The 17,079-nt window shown below is 42.4% G+C and overlaps 2 protein-coding genes across 2 annotated transcripts; one reads left to right on the top strand and one right to left on the bottom strand.

Moving 5' to 3' along the window:
* The first annotated feature begins 4,014 nt into the window (after positions 1-4,014).
* On the top strand, positions 4,015-5,805 carry LOC129601835 (uncharacterized). Its single transcript, XM_055500744.1, has 3 exons — positions 4,015-4,140; positions 4,445-4,842; positions 4,907-5,805. Exons 2-3 carry the CDS (start codon positions 4,824-4,826, stop codon positions 5,686-5,688), a joined length of 801 nt encoding a protein of 266 aa, XP_055356719.1. The 5' UTR covers positions 4,015-4,140; positions 4,445-4,823; the 3' UTR covers positions 5,689-5,805.
* Positions 5,806-6,254: 449 nt separating this feature from the next.
* LOC129601834 (uncharacterized) lies at positions 6,255-8,394 on the bottom strand. The gene is made up of 2 exons (XM_055500742.1): positions 7,953-8,394; positions 6,255-7,660 (listed from the first exon to the last, which is right to left on the bottom strand). Exons 1-2 carry the CDS (start codon positions 7,963-7,965, stop codon positions 6,723-6,725), a joined length of 951 nt encoding a protein of 316 aa, XP_055356717.1. The 5' UTR covers positions 7,966-8,394; the 3' UTR covers positions 6,255-6,722.
* Positions 8,395-17,079: the final 8,685 nt, after the last annotated feature.

The following is a 17,079-nucleotide window of genomic DNA, read 5'->3' as shown; positions in this document are numbered from 1 at the left end:
GAGTCAGAGCTTGAGCGCGGGCCCAGCCAGAGACATGGCCGAGGGTGGTTCACCGTCCGACGAATATTTGCCCAGGCATGATAAATGAGGATTGTTACAGCAGCAATGGCGCGGTCACCGGCTATAATCGTGAAGCAGTTATCCAGACCTTGTACGATGGAAGTGCTCCAGATACTCTTCCGCCGAAATATTTCGGCAGCTTGCTAGCTGGTGCAGCATGGAAAGGACGATCCGTCTGCTAATAACTCGGCATGAGAGTGCAATGACCACCAGAAAACACAGCAAAAGTTCCCGCACGAATCTCGTCACATCAATCAGTACATCGAAGATGCGAACTGTCCATTCGCTCATCGGCGTGTAAGATGCGGGAATATTTGGGAAATAACGCCAAAGGACGTAGTATTCTGCCTCTTTTCGAGCGTTTGCTATACGGATGAAAAAAGCAGTCGCAGAGCTGCAACAAAATTGCCCAGACGGTGTTGCTCCTCCCGATAAATCCTGGCTGTGGCTCTTTATCCTCCTTCGGCTTGACGCGCTGGCGAACTTGGATTCCTTACCCAGATTTAGTTGCTGGCATTTCCCATCGGTCTGTGACTGCAACTGCAAGTAAAGCTCTCTGTACTCATCCGTTAGTACAGCAAGAAGCGATTCTCAACGTGGAAGTTTCGGTCGTAAAGCGTACCTACACTCGCTTCTTGTGAGAGCAATTTAACTGGTTTTCAACAGGATAGCCCGTTTTGAAACCATAGGAAAAAGCCACTATTTTGTCGCATATAAGAAGTATATCCGCCGTATTCCAGTGTCCGCATACTCCCAAGTTCTAGCATTACTGGGAACAGTCGCTAGCTTACAGACTGGGTACTTATCGATTTTGACACAACCAGGTGACAGGGGAAATGTCTGACACGCAGCGTAGCGCCGCCAACACAGTGGGTTGCTGCTGGCTGTCGAGTGGACAGGTGAACAAATAATTATCGCATTGCATATTGCATATGGGCCGTTCTCAGCCTGAGTTCGTGTACCTGTCGGGCATTGTCGGGTTTTTGCAGGCTACGATTACTACTAATAGCCGGCTAGTTCATCCTCACATTGTTCAGTTTTTGGGAATAGCCCCCAAATGGGGCTGATTGTTTATTGTTTATTGAACGGCAGGCAGGTAACCCATCAAAAGCTAGGATCGAAATCTAGCATGGGAATTTAAACCTGACTTAATAACAGGCATCGTGATGAAATTAGAGCAACAGCCATTAAAGCAAAGAGAAGTATTAAGAAAAGTAAGGCAATCAAGTTATGGTAACATGTTTCAGTGCATTACGAAAAACAGCAAGCGAACTGCTACTAAGAATGTCGTTTCCGGCCTCGGTTAGCTGGCTCATAACGTTGTTCAGCCTCCATGCCAACGTGGACTTCCCGTCCTTGTCCTACCCTGTCCTTCGATGAAGGTCCTATTACCGCTTCGAAGACTGTACGGTTTGGCATGCTACTTTACGACGATCATTTCGCTGAGGTAGTGCGGCACTTGGAACTTCTCCGGGTGCAGAATTTTGTACAACCATGTTGCTTCCTGGTGTTTCCATCGCTTAAACAGTGGCGTTATCTCGTATTGCTTCATCAGGTCGGTGGTGGACACTTCGGCATAGTTGGCAATTGCTCGAATGGCTTTTCTTTGCGCGACAGCCAGCGGCTCCAGCGTGGACACAGGCGCACCGCTCCACACAGTGGAGCAACGGTCCAGATGAGTCTGACAAATGCGTGATAAAGTCCAACGCGTTGGGGCACCGGCAGCCCGCTCTTCACACTGTTTATGAGGGCGACTCCATGGTAAGCACTTTTTTGGACCTTTTTAATTTGATCAGTCCATTTCAAATGCTCATCAATTATCACCCCCAAATGTCTGACTGACTTTTCTGGTTCAAGCTTATGCCCATTCAAATCAACTGAAACGACACTTTTATCCCGACTGTACGCAGATGCTATCATAAGCAATTTTGACTTTTTTTCGTTAACAACCAAGCGATTCAAACGAAACCACTCACAAATTAATGAAAGCGCTGCAGTTATTTTGTTTGCTGCTTCAGACTTTGTGTTTGCTATCGCATAGCAGATCGTGTCATCAGCAAAACTTTCTAACTGCACATCTGGGCAATGCAAATCGATTTTCAGCAGCTCGTTTAAATAAATAATAAAAAGTAAAGGACCAAGAATTGAACCCTGGGGTACACCTGTAAACACGCGTTCCCATTCTGACCACCGCTCACCGATACGCACACGCTGCATTCTGCCAGTAAGATACGAATGAATCCACATAAGTGCGTCTTTGTTGAACCCCAAATCTCGCAACTTCTTTAACAACACATCATGACACACTGAAGGAAAAGCACTTTTTAAATCAAGAAAGACGCAAGCAACTGCTTTTTTGTTGTCCACAGCCTTTTTCCATGTTTCCGTTACTTTTAAAAGCAGCGTTTCACACGATTGACCGTTACGGAAACCAGACTGATTTGGAGACAAGATGCCACAACGTTTTAAAAATCTGGCGATTTGGGACCGAGCGACTTTTTCAAACACTTTAGACAAATTACATAATAAGGATGATACTCGTATATATCGGGTAGACTGGTATTACAGGTCATTCAAGAACACGATTTAGCAGACAATGTCATTATTTACATATGAAAGCAGAAAATTAAGCATACTGATATAACAACATTATAACTCCATTTTGAAGCCATTCAAACGATAAATTTGCGTATTCGCATTTTGAATTTCTCAGCAGAATATCATACTCAGAAATCGGAAGAAATACATCATTTGTTAATGTTATCGACAGTTAGCAGCTGATTTATTATGAAATTCGGTAGCTTACCACGAAGCTTCCAGCCAGGTTTAAAATGCTATAGAATGTAAAATGGCTGCCCGTTGGCTGGCACCCTAACCGGAAATGGTCTATCTGTTCTGATGCAAACTGACTTTTTTTCAGTACGATACACGGACACCTATGACCAGAACGGTCAAAATTTGGCTACTGGACAGACATTTTGGTGCTCAATTTATTGCTTACTAATTTCCAGTGTACGGTTATTTGGAATTTCCAAAATTCGGCAACAGGAAGTATGGCTTATTTAAACGGCACGTTCTCGTCACGTTCGTGGCTTATTGAGGTACTTAGAGCCAGAGATGGGTATCGGATCACAGTATCCGATCCGAAATTCGGATCGGACGCCTCCCTATGTACACTATAATCAAGCCGTGCATGGCTTAACAGTGTGTTTAAGATCGGAAGCCTAAAGCTTTCCAACCGGCTGTCAATCCACACGCCGTACCAGCATTATCGTCTTATGCAAAAAAAAACAGTCGACGCGTGCGCTGTTGAAAGATTGCAGGAAATGATATGGAATCTGAATCTGGACTGTTCCGCACATCGTAAATTTCTTATCTTATCAGATTAACAGACTCTGCGCAAGTTTTGCGGAGAAAACAGGCTTGAAATGTATTACGTAATTTAAAGACTTTCAAAATCAATCAAAATCAAATTGTGTGCAGTAATCGATAGCGAAGTTTGATCAATAGCGAATTTTTATATCTGCCGATGTAATTTTCGAGGTGATAGCATCTAATCAGCGAAACTGGCGAACTTATACTGCCCACGCTACAGTGGACTAATTCACAACCTGACGGTAATAACCGTAATTGTAGTGTGTTCATATTTTGGGCATAAAAAGGTATTTAAATCCTGCTGTGCCTATATATCTGTATACCGAAAATATTAGACAGTGTTACTCTTTCCGAGGTTATTTGTACAACGACAGTATCAACCCGTAGTGGTGTTCTCAAGCAAATTCAACCATCGGTATCCTAAAACCATTGCGCCGATCAGCGCAGCGGCCCGGTGGCCAGTCCGTCGGGTGAAAGAACCGCTGTTCACTCTTGGACATCAGCGTTAAAAAGAGGGAAGGTCAGGGAAAAATTTGTTGTACTTGTGGGGACGCTCACTGGTTCTGCGAGTTCCGGACAGGTTAAAGCATAACTGAAAGTCTGGAATCAAGCCGATATTTCAGCTTAGCTCTCGATTGTACAGTATATCCTCGGAGAAGTGGTGCTGCGTGTTGTCTTTTGCGGAATCTGCCTTGAATCTACCAAGTACGTGAGCCATGGGATCATTGTTGATGGGAAGTTTCCATTTTATTCGTAAAGTATTCGCCAAAGTAATTCACATATCCAACTAATTTAAGTAATGTGATAAAAACGCAAAGCAGTGGTATTTCCATGTGCATAGTAATAATGTTATCTTATCGCTAAGGTATGCTTCTCAGCGCAATGCTTTGCTGTAATTACTGTATAAAAACGTGGAAAGTTCTGACTCATTTTTAACCATGATTCTTTTACCATTTCAATAAAGCTGAGTTCCAATGTCTTCAAACACTTGCGTTTGTCTGACGTACAGTAAGTCTTGAGAAGCCTGAAACTGAAATGGATTCCAAAAGATCCAAGAGAGAAGAAAAATCCATAGTGGAAACAACTGGCTGTAGTTGCCGGTACAGTTACTCATCTACTAGTGAGTAGTGACTTCATCGGAAGCGGAGCATTTGGTGTGGTTTACGAAGCCACAATTACGGAACGCGGAGACTACGTATATCGGAGACGATATTGTGGCTGTCAAAGTTATTCATCTCGATGCCAAGCCCAAAATTGCTGCACATTCAGCAAAATGGGCCAAAACGTTGACCAGATTGCGGCAGCTTCCGAATTTAAAACACAAAAACCTTGTGCCGTGCCACCAAATCTGCATCACAAAATCGCCTGGCGGAAGGACAGTGCAAATTATGATGGAGCGATGCAGCAGTAGGTTGTCGTGCAAATTAAATTGGTTATGCAAGCTGAAGCGCCTATGTGGTAATCTTTTTAGGTGACCTAAAATCTTTCTTGGACGAAGCGAAGAGAACTCCTCGCCTCTTCTGGGGACACGGAAGCGTGGAGCGTTGCTGCAAAGACATAATAAAAGGACTAGCCTTCCTACACAGCGAGAACTTGATACACGGTGATTTAAAACCCGGAAACATCCTGGTGAAATGCCTCGCTGATGGTAGCAAGAGGATGTTGATCGCCGACCTGGACGATTTAGTCCGCATGCAGGAAAGCGTCACTCGCTCCGGCGACATAACCAAACTCCGAGGAACGACCCGCTACATGTCACCGGAAATGCTGAGACGATTCTTTCGTTCCACCGCTGAAATTCCTGGACGGAAAACCGATATCTGGAGTCTTGGTTGTATCATACTGGAGATTTCGAAATGCTGGTTAGGTATAACGGGTAAGGAACTGCTACTGGAAAAAGATGGAGATTTAGTCAGTCTGGAAAGCAGCCCTTCTGACAATCGATTTGCCACATTAATCATGGATGGTTACGTGCCTTTTGTCAGTGATAAAATACCGTGGGATTTAGCGGCCTGCGTCCGATGGTGCTTAAAGCAAAACCCGGAAAGCAGAATATCGGCTGAGGGTCTCCTGCATCTGCCAGAGATTGACTTCCCAGCTCGTGACGTCCCTGTAACTGGCACCAGCACTAGGTATAAAATTATTGCCTTAGTCGTTATTATCTGGCTTATCTTGTATCCGCAGCTGCGCGTTGCTGTGTGCCCGCCATTTTTATCGTGGCCGCCCCTTCGCTCCCCTGCATCCAAGCCATAACAGATGCAACTGCAGCCGCAATTGTCAATAAAATACTGTACATACTTCGACCGTTTTATTATTTTGCGTAATTCAGTATACGTGTAATGAACAACTACTGCAATTTCACTGGCAAAAGGAACGCAGTATTTTGCAGATTTCGCACAGCCGGCTGCTGCAGAGGTAATTAATTATATACCCATAATCAGCGTTATCGTGTGATTCGTATCGACAAACTGGCAGCTCAATGATGCACTCGCCGAACGGCCGAACAAATTGTCGACTGCGCATAAGATATGCTCCGTACCCTCAACTAAACGTATAAACTTATTCTTGTATCTAAATTCCACTAAATCGCTTTCGCGCACTTCCGAACATTTCTTCCAAATTTTTAATATTCAGTTTGTAGGCAAAGATTTGCATGAGCATTGGCGCGAAAACCGTTTGTGTCGTTTCGAGCAACCAAAGTTTTGATGAAATAAGACAAATTAAAATATAAAAAAGTTCAAGCAGCACTGTGCTGCGTTCCGAAGTCTGGTTATTACTCGCTCATTACTGAACGTTGCGATAAAAAGCACGCCGTAACTTTATAATTTGAAGAAAACATAACCATATAAACAGCAGTTCTCTTGAAATCTCACAAGGAGCTCAGAATTTTTAGATACGTGAAAAAACCCAGAAAACTAGATTTTAGTGCAGATTCTGTACCAGGCACTCAGTTAAAGGTTCTGGAAGAAGGAATGATAAACCGGCACTTTTTTTAGCACTTCAACATCATCCAAAATACCCTCTAGTGTTAATCGGTATCTTTTCTCATCGTATTTCAGTGGAATTTGGAGGGCTCCAGTCCACACTTTGATGAACAATGTTCTATAACCCCGGTAGCCGCGTAATTCATTCTCGCGAGCCTACAGTGCTTGGCGACCATCTCCATCAGCATTCTCTTTGCTTCGCTTAGCCACTAGATTAATCAACAGCTTTTCCATGATATCTTTGCCTGGCATCGCAGCGTTGACTTTCCGGATGCAGCGAGCTTTTGCCGCCGCGAAAAACAGTCACGGTCTTCCTTCACCATGCCGGCTATCGTCATTGCTGAGCCCTTTAAATTGCGTAGAATAGCGTTCCATATTGGCAGTTTCACTGTCCTTCTCTTCCGGCAAACGGCACACCCGGTAATCACTATAACGCGCCTCGGCCGCGATAATCTCCACAAATACATGTAATTCAAACAGTTTTCGAACTTTAGATATCGGAAATGTGGCTCGTATCGTGTACGGAAATACCGCGAATATGTGCGCGACTAACCGTGTGGCTTCCTGTACAGCGATCGTCCAGTAACCTGACATATGTTTGGTCACAGCGGCACAGAACTGGACCCCATTTTCCACCGCTAGCCTAAACCGGAACACGTCGTTGTCGTAGCAGTACAATGTTTCTTGGTTGATTTCGACGCCTGCATTTTTCCATTGCTGTAGTTTCGCTAAGGTGTCAACCGGCAGATTTAGCGGCGACCCGGCATCGGTGAAGATGAAGACGATATTACAGATAACATCACAATGCAGGCGACTCAGTAAGGTATTCACCAACTCATACAACGCCGGCGTCATTCCAGTGCGAGATTTCAGCAGGATACAGATGCCGTGGAGCTCATTGTATCCAACCAAATATTTGCAGATGGCTTCCGCTATTTGACGGATCTCTGCTGCATTGATACCGTCGTGAACCGAGGGTGCGTTCAGCATGCGTATAAATCGGCCGGCTTTATTTACATGGTATTTTGTGAGGGTAATCGTGTCCTCAGGCGACACCGTATCGTCGCCAGCGCTAATGCAATGAGCAGATACGACATGTTTGCGAAAATCGTGATCCAGTATCTCAAAATGCAAAGAGATGGGGATACCAGGTTTAACCAATGCTTCGTCGAAGGATGAGTACCTAAAGGACTTTGCGAACCCGCTAATCCAAATGGATTTCCCCGCATCGACTTCGTCCCCTGTTGCACAATAATCAGGCGATCACTGAATTATCAGCTTCAAGAACACAGGATTAAAGAGTAAGATTCCATAATGCGGAATGCGGCTAGTCCTTCCGCGGCCAGAAACAAATAAAATCAACAAATAATGTGCATCGACAACAGGCACAGAGAACTCTGGATGCGAACGCGCTTTTTTTTACGCAGTATTCGTTACTTTTTTAGTCCTACAATGTCCGAATATTATGTCCATACCTGATTGCAGAAAACAACCAGACTCTGCGTTATGCACGCATTATACTATAGCGCTTACCGAGAATAAGCATGTTGACTTCTATAAAAGATTGCAACTCTGCATCATCCTCAATCGGGTGTATTTCTTCGGCAGGCGTCAACAGCTGCAACCCTTTCGACTCCGTAGGAAGCGGTAAATCTGTTAGTGTCCACGGAAAATCGCCATGTTGTATTGTAGCGTCGAAACAAATTGACGTTCCAATGGAGATGCTATGGCGTGGTGATATCAAAAATTCACTTCTGCTGGCTGCTGATGTTTTATGTTGTCAATCAACTTTACGAATATTACCAAAACATTTGGTCACGATTAGTCAGTTTCATGCAGTTAGAACAACAATTTCCCTTAGACAACGTCAACAAAATAAAAATAATATATTATATCAATTATTCCATCGGTTTATTATAAATTTACTATAGGTACATTAACGTACCTCATGCAAATCTTGAAAATAATAGCTGCTGCAAATTAATAATACCACGATCAACAATGCGCGGGGTTGCACGGTTGTGATTCTTGTACAGAGTAGACTGTAGGGTGAAAAACCTGCATGCAACGGAGATGTCCCACATGTGCAACGGGCCACTGCATCCTGCTACCGTTGCAGTGTTTATAATACTTCTACAACGTGATAACTCACCAACCGGTTTATGTACTTCAGTGTACTTCAGCATTCCTCTACAAGTAGGCTTCTACAGGTGTTCTAAATGATATTATGGATTATGGAACGTTTCGTATTTATCAGTCATCTGCCTTTACGTAAATAAACCGAAGATGGGTCGATTATCAGACTCGCTGCAGACATGCCTCTGTCTTATGCTGTTTTATACGGAAATAGCGGAGAGCCTGCTAATGGCTAACAGTATTTATTAATCAGAGGGAATCTCGTGGCAAAATTTGTATACAACCTAGTGTAGAGAGGGGGATTTTGCTTTGGGAAAAAAGACAAATTTTAAAAATAATTATTTATATGCTTTTATACTTTATAGCATTTAGAACTTAAACTACACTGCAATTTGCGCATATTTCTTGCTAAACCTTCTTCCTTTATTATTAATTTTCAAGACAACGAACGTTTTGGGGGTTAGTAGTTTTTATATGAGTTTTAGTGTGCTTTTGGGGTACGTAATTAAAAACATCACGCCATTTGTAATATTATTACAAGAAGTTTCACTTCGCGTTACTCATATCTTAGTGTGTGTCAGTGTGGCAGCTTGATCTACTTCTTGGTATATACTGTAAAGTGTAATCCATACTATTCATAGATGAAATATAGTGTAACAGACAAACCGCTATTTTTCAAAGCACTATATTTTATCTATAGTTTTTCTTGCTGAAATTCTTTGTTTTCCTATTGAACCGCGTATATGTAAGACGATGAATCTGTAGTACGATGAATAAAACAAACTGCTACCTTTAATCGTTGTTAGTAAAATTTTGCAGTTTTTGTGTTAGTTTTCGTATCATGCGTACCCGTACTAATTTTGCCATCCTTTGGAAATTTAGTTTCAGTATGTAAGAAAAGCCAATTATAAAGTGAAAACTCATCGGACAAATAAAAATTTTTTCAACGCACTGAAATTTGGGACGCAAAATCAGTTCTATGCGCCCCGTTTAAGGACCGCATAGCCGCCACCTTAAACATAATATTATTTACATTAGGGGTACCAAAATTTGTGCCTTAGATAAGAGGCACTGCAATAACTCAAATACTGAAAAATTTCGTACGATAGTTATCTCCATATAATATGTAAATAGTTGGCATGCACCAGCGTAATCAGTGGGGCGTAGTGCGCCGTGGTATGGTTGTCGGCGAAACTCAAGAATTTAAATTTTTCGCAGTGCCTTCGTATCCTCAATTAGCCTTGTCACTGCCGCCAGACAAATGCCGCTATTGCAGCGCATTGCACTTAATCGATCCTTTTGCGGTCTGGTAAGCGTACTACACAGTATCCAAGTTTCCCGCCCACTACATGCGTTGCTGTGGCATGCCTAACTTTCATTCCGATCGAAAGCGGCGCCGGGACTGCAAAGCGCAGACCCACACATTCTCCATCACCATGGACCTAAAGCAACGTACTGCGTCAGCTTTCCCAAGAAACGATTTTGCAAACGTGCTTTTTTGGTCATTAATTGTTGTTGCGCTATCTGCCTCTGTGGAAAACTGGACGCTGTCATTGCGAGTGAAGAAGTTGTGATTAGTCATTACTCGTAATGAGAGTGTCACCAAGTTGTTCCACTTGTAATGAGCGTACGCTGGTAAATTTAAATAAGATCAGCAGCCTTTTGATGCACATCAACCATACGATGGACAAAGATGTCCCATGTTGTTGGAGCAGCAAAATTCAACACTGATATCATCGTTGATTGAACGTCATTCGCCAACGATTGCGATCATTTCAAATTTACCAATCAATTTGAGACGGTGGTAATCGTTGGCGATTGCGAGCGCCGCCGCAGCAGCGTTGGCGCTAGCAACACGCATGAAAGGAAAGAATAAATAATTGTGCCTCAAGCCCAGACCCGACAGGAAAATCAGTGACCAGACCAGGTAAAAAGTATTGTATATGACTTTAAAAATAATTGCTTTTTTTATTGGCAACAAATAATGGCTGCTTTTTATTTACCTGTCTATGGTTTTCTATCTGCATGCACCAATCAATCGGGTAAAAAACGCGCTAAACGAAGTCGCCGGCTAGTTTACTAACGGACATTATGCCCGTTTAATGGTTGATTGGGTTTTTTTGAAAAATAGTTTGCAAAAATAGGCGAAAGTGTCTTGAACCCAAAACCCCGATTTCGGAAATTTAAAAATATACAATTGCAGTTCCCGATACTTTCAATCGGCATCAATCAGGATTATACATAATAATACGCCAGCGCAAATTTGCACTAATCAAAATGTTCAAGTATCAAAATGGAAATGTAAGCCCTAAAGCAAAGTAAATTACCGAACGCTTTGCTCGTTTGGATACAAATACTTTTTCACGACCATAATTAGCGTTGTTTCTAATCAGGGTCTCTGAATTTCCAAGAATAAGTTTGTTTTTGCTTTCTGTATCTAATGAAGATGAAATTGTTACAGATAGACCCTGTAAGAAGTTCACGGTAAAACATGAGCTTCATGAGCATCATGAGAAAAAGGCAAATACAGGGTAGAGGAGACGACCATTCTTTAGAACCTGATCCGGTTCAATAGTGTATAGAAACATGTGTCGATATGTACTGTATACTTTTTTTTACGTCTAATTCTCCAAGAGTCAAAAGCATGCAAGTCAGTTCAATGGAATGTTTTCTAACGCTGCTGTCTGGTTGATGAAAGAGCAAATCCAGGAAATCCATTTCAGTGTTTAAAACTGAGTTGGATGCTTTCATCGATCGGGTGCCACTTATATTCTGTGGGCGTTCTTGTCAGATTGCATTGCTTATCAGACAGAAGAATTCAGGAGCGGAATGACTTGGCAGGCTAGCCGCATTCCATCCATTTTTCCTGATCGATAATGTACAGTAATTGACTGGAATGATGTCATGCTCTGTATAACGCAAAAAACAGTATTCCCGTTCATGTGAGAAAATACAACTGCAGTTATATAATTTTGCTCAGAATTTAAAAACAAATTAGATACTGTATGTAGTTCACTGGCCCGTCGAGTAATTGCTGTGGTAAATTACCGATACGTATCCGGATGTGTTATTTACCCGGCTGTATTTTGAGACACCTCGAGACGTTCTTATTTTAGTTAAGAGGAAGAGAGAAAGAGACGGTTAACCGAGAAAGGTGCTTCAAATAGATGGCGATATGGTAATTCGCAAGAGCAACACAAGTAAAAACCATGTACAACTACTCTGTATGTCAAAATACTTTTTATCCAGCCATAAAACTAACCGCTTTTGTAGATTTCAAATCTACAGATACTTATACAGGTACGTAATATAACGTAGTTTCCTGTACACTATTGTATTAGTAACAGCAGCATGGCGGCCCATTTGCCTATCTATCTCGATATATGGACGTTAACGTACCATTCCAAAAATTCTTCCCATTATTTTTCGATACGTATTCCTAGTAACCATGCGTGTTCTGCCTGTATTCCGCCTTATCCGTTCCGTATCTATTAGTGTCTCACTGCGGCGGTACTGTGTTCCGCGTACTCCACCAGCATTCTTGCGCGTGCCGGTATTCCACCGGTATTGAATAAAAAAAACATAGGAAAACATACGAACACATGGAAGAATACAGGCACAAAACGCAATAATGCCGGTGGAATACGCGAAACATAGGGTCGCTGCAGGAGGCATCTAAAGGATACGGGGAGAGTAAGGCATACAAGCCAAACACACAAGAATACCGCTGAAATAGGCGGGAATACTAATAATTCCGGTATATAAAAAAACATCTGGTGCAGGTGCGGTCCGGTGGAGTCATCTGGAATTTTACAACTATCTACACGCGTGTGCGCACGGCAATACTGAACAGGCGATTGGTATGCTGAAGGGACGCTTTCAAAGTCTACAAGGAATAAGAACTTTAATGACAAAAAAGCTGGACCACACCGGAGCGGTATTGTTCTACACAATTTGTTGCTGGAAGACTACTATGACGCGCTGTGGAAAGAAGAAGTCGATGACAGTGATGAAGAAGAAAAGGCAGATGTGGTCGAAATCAACGTCGATATGGACGACACACAAGCTGGAAAAGAGAAGCGCGATTTTATCGAAAATTATGTTTTACCAGCTCGGTCGTTAAATAATTAAAAGAATGGGATACTGTAGCCGCGCGATGACATTGCATCACTTTTAGATCCGGGCGCTGCCTGCCCCGATCGGACAGCGTACACGTTACGTAGAACGCGCTGCAGCGTGTGTGACAATTTCCGTATACCAGACTCTGTGGTGCAGACTCATCGCGCGGCTACGGTACGTAGCGAAAAATGATAAGTCGAATTTTTGGAGCGGCATGAAACGAGCCGTACGTAGATGTATGCCTGTGGATTTGCGCTGTGATACTCGTACATGTAAGAATACAGTACTTCTATCTGCACAGACAGCTCCCAAGTCCCATTACTACTTCGACAGATGCCTTATCTGGGCTCCCTTTAGAGTACAGGCTCGTATCCGGGCTCCCCCCAAGTAAAAACAGTTGCAAAATTGCAAGTATTAATGCAACCGCGCATGAGGACGGTTGCCCATGCTGTCAATACTGCCGGAAGTGTGCGCAACCGATCTTTTGCGCGGTTACATTATTACCTGCAGTTTCGTAGCCGTTATAACTAGAGGGGAGCCCAGATATGCGACTGATTTCCTAATTCGTTAGAACGAAACAGATCGGGTTTTTTGTGGGAATGGAAGACCTTAAGGCAGACGCATAGTAATCTATAAACAAGATTTCATCAAGATTAGACACCGACTACCGCTCACGGCCGAACGGCGAGCGCCCGAAAAAGGTCATCCAACATTTTGGAGTTGTCCGCTGGAAGGCTGCAAAGGTCACGTAGTCTTGGTAGAAATCGGGCTGTGTTAGGCATCATCCGCAAGAGAAAAGATTGCCAAACACCATGAAATTAACTAGTCTAGATTAGGAAAGAGTTAGGATTTTTAAACCAATTGTGAAATGGAAGCTGCATCCCAGAACAGATGGGTCGAGTCGCATTTCGAAGCTCGTCCGTTCTAGTTTCGATCTCACTGTAACCGGAGGGATGTTTTCAGCGTAAAAACTTTAAGTGCAAAAGTTGCTGGACACATACGCTGATCATACAAAAACGTAATACGATTTAAATTCTTGACGGGTGACTTGTGTGAATTTTTGGGAAAAAGTGTCCGAACTTGGCGTGGCCAGGCTGTACTTTATGTCATGCTAAAGTTAAATCATTTTTATCACTGTGTTAAAAACCGGTTTGTGCGCCCAACATCTGGTTGCCGAGATATGGCGCACTAAAATGGGCGAAAAGTTTACAAGCGGTCTTCGTGGTACCAAATGATTGGTTCTTTCCCAATGTTCTTGAAACTTTACTGCAAAAGACACATGACCAGAAAGTCGAAAGTGAACCAGTTTCTGGCTCATACCACTTTACCATAACTTAAGCTTTTCACCCATTTTTGTACGCCATATTTGGCTAGCCGGATGTTGCGCGCGCAAACGGTTTTCAGAGCAATGTATACAAATCTTTTAGCTTTAGAATAACATAAAGTATTACAAAAGAGTTAATCGGAGTGCGCGAAAGCGAAAGTGTTAGTGTATGTATCCCATTTTTGACACCATGTACCACGCCATAGCAAAGTTTCAAGAACATCGGCTAATAACCTATACTATTGGTACACATAGTCCGCATGTGAATTTTTTGCCCATTTTAGTGCGCCATATCTCGGCAACCGGGTGTTGTGCGCACAAATGGGTTTGTAACACAATGCATAAAAATCATTTAGCTTTAGAATGACATAAAGTATTACAAAAAAGTGGTTCAAAGTTCGCGAAACCGAAAGTTTTAGTGTATGTAACCCATTTTTGACACCATGTACCGGGTCATTACCCTTTAGCAGCGGAATTGGAAATTTTTTTAGCCTAATTCATTAATTTATGTTTACGTCCACCGTCACTTTTGGACGAAATCCTGTTCTAAGCTGAAGCATGCATAGGTGCCATATATCTGGTTGTATGAACCACAAGCACTAATTTTCAGGGAAATTCCCGCTTACATTAGTCTGCGAGTTTTGCGACGAGATTGTAAGACGTAAAATTATTAAGCGGCTTGCACATTACAAGCTTTGTGAAACTGTACGGCAGCTGAAGAACATCCCGCTAAATCGAATGACGCTTTAGGCATCACAAAAGATTGTAAGCCAAACATAATCACAATAATTTGCCTTGGATTAACTGGATACCATAACATGAAAGCGCTTCTAGGCTACGTAGTTTACTAGCAGCTAAGATCAGGCAAACAATCATGCTGCAGGCGCGGCAGGAGGTCTGCAGCTGTCCACCGTCATCCCGTTAAGCCTTGCTTCGTTCGGCGGACAATCGGTCAGAGAATCTAACCTAAAGAACATGTCATGTTAGTGCTCACATGTCATGTTAGTGACCTAAAGAACATGTCATGTCAGGGACTTTGGTGCTCTTAAACAAATACTGGAGCTCTTCGAGTGGGGACTACAGCTGTGTGTTTCTCCATAAAGGAGGCAGAATTCGCAATTTTTATGATTTAAATACAGAATTTTTCTTTACCGAGGCTCCTCCATTCGAGGTTCTTTCTGGTCAAATTCGAACCCAACTTTGACATTGCAATCGCTGTTCTCTCCAGCACATTTCCAGGTGGATGCCGGTTTGTAAGATGCTATCGTTGTACCGTCGCATGTTAGAAACTGAGCACTGCATGCACATGCCGAGTGTTGCTGCCAAAGGTCAAAACTCTTACTGCAAAAATAATGTTTAGAAAACTCACACGGCAAAATTTGCCTACCTTTAGGTTGCATTTCCGTAGCTGTTCCCGCATTATGACCGCCAGATCGTCATGAAAGTTATTCGAAAAATCATATGAATAAATTTTGCTCTTGGGGTGAGAGAGAGCCATGATGCTGAGACGGAAAAAATTAGAAAATCAATTAAGTACAGCCAAAATTTCGGAAGAGCAGCAATAAGTTTCGCAGATTACCACGAGCAAATCAAAGAAAAAATCACTTCGCAGAATACTGGATAGGTAAGTGGCGCAAACCATTACTTTTTATGGAAGTTTCGGTGAACAATCTCATAAAAACGCTGAAGGCAACTGCCGTGGGGCACCGCTGGCAGTAACCTACAATTGCTAATAATGTTCGCGGAGTCGGAAGTTTTTGATAATAGCTGCATGCTAATTATTGGTGCTTAATCGGGCGTACTCAAGATTTATGCTGCACTGTGTATTGCATTCATCTGTTTTCTTCGTTTAAAAAGTACAGTTATGAATATAAGGTGTACGTACGGCTTCGTCGGATTAGAGATCGGTTAATTTGTGGCTGGTGCCGGGTTGGTGCTGGTATGCTGCGAATTTTCGTTGGCTTTTTATAAAACGTAAGGTACTGCGAAGGTTATGCACTATGAAGCATTGGAACGTGAAGTACTTCCCTCGATTGTTTTTTTTTTGCTTAACCATAAATTATGCCAAATTACGCTTGGGCAGCTTCAACTGGCCATGCAAACAGTGCATTTGCAGGTAACTAACAGAGCACTATATAAAGACCGCGCGACTAATGCGAGTATTTTTCATGCAGTCCAGTGAAATGCAGACTACGCTCTTACCGTTAACTTATTTCAGACTATTCAGTGAACACTGAATAGCGCTTTACCGGCTGAGTTTACCCGCTACAGCTGGTTCTTTGTTAAAAATAGCGCCCACATAAGTTGACGATACAGTTACTGTAGCAGTGTAGCTAACAGCTATTGGTGGTAGCTCCAGTAGGTGGTAATGTAAAGGAACACGTTACTTATGTCGAAGTTGTGCGTAGTGCGTTCTTCACGGCTTTCACCGAACATACAAATAAGCAATTATTTTTATGTTTCTTTAATGTTTAAAACTGTCTAATGTTTAAATCTTTTTATCTCTTTATCTTACCCTTTTACTTATCGTAAACTCGCGATAATGTATTGTTATGCGTCCTGGCGGATGCCGATTAAAAACTAGGTTTTTAATGGACAAAATTTTGTTGGAGTTACTTTAATGTGCGAACTTAAGTAATCGTATTTTCCGAGCTTTTATGATACGGTATTTCTCTACTGCGATAAAAGCAAGAGTTCATGCATGCATTAATTAATATCCTATTTACAAAATAATGGATACCAGCAGAAGCGTTATGTGCGCATCGGAATCTTTTCCGATTATCAGGACGATGTATTAGGCCTAACGAATCAGGAGGCTTCTTAACCCATGAGGACCACAGCAATTGTTAGCTTTAAATTACAATTTGCAGGCCGATCACTGTTGTACAACAGCTGAATTCTCAATATTCTGGTTTTACGCGGCATTAGATTTGAGATGCCGGTAGAGCGAAGAACGCATCAGCATCACAAAAGAGTTCAAGCCAAACTCGAACACTCAGCTGAATAATCCCAAAATATCTGCTGTTAAAAAATTCGCAGAATAATGTATTAGCAACCGCCTTTTTCCTGTCATATTCTATA

Source organism: Paramacrobiotus metropolitanus, unplaced genomic scaffold (assembly GCF_019649055.1).
Source record: "Paramacrobiotus metropolitanus isolate TYO unplaced genomic scaffold, Prichtersi_v1.0 Parri_scaffold0000283, whole genome shotgun sequence".
NCBI lineage: Eukaryota > Metazoa > Tardigrada > Eutardigrada > Parachela > Macrobiotidae > Paramacrobiotus > Paramacrobiotus metropolitanus.
Note: the sequence above shows the minus strand (reverse complement) of the source record. Positions and strands in the feature narration are given on the sequence as shown.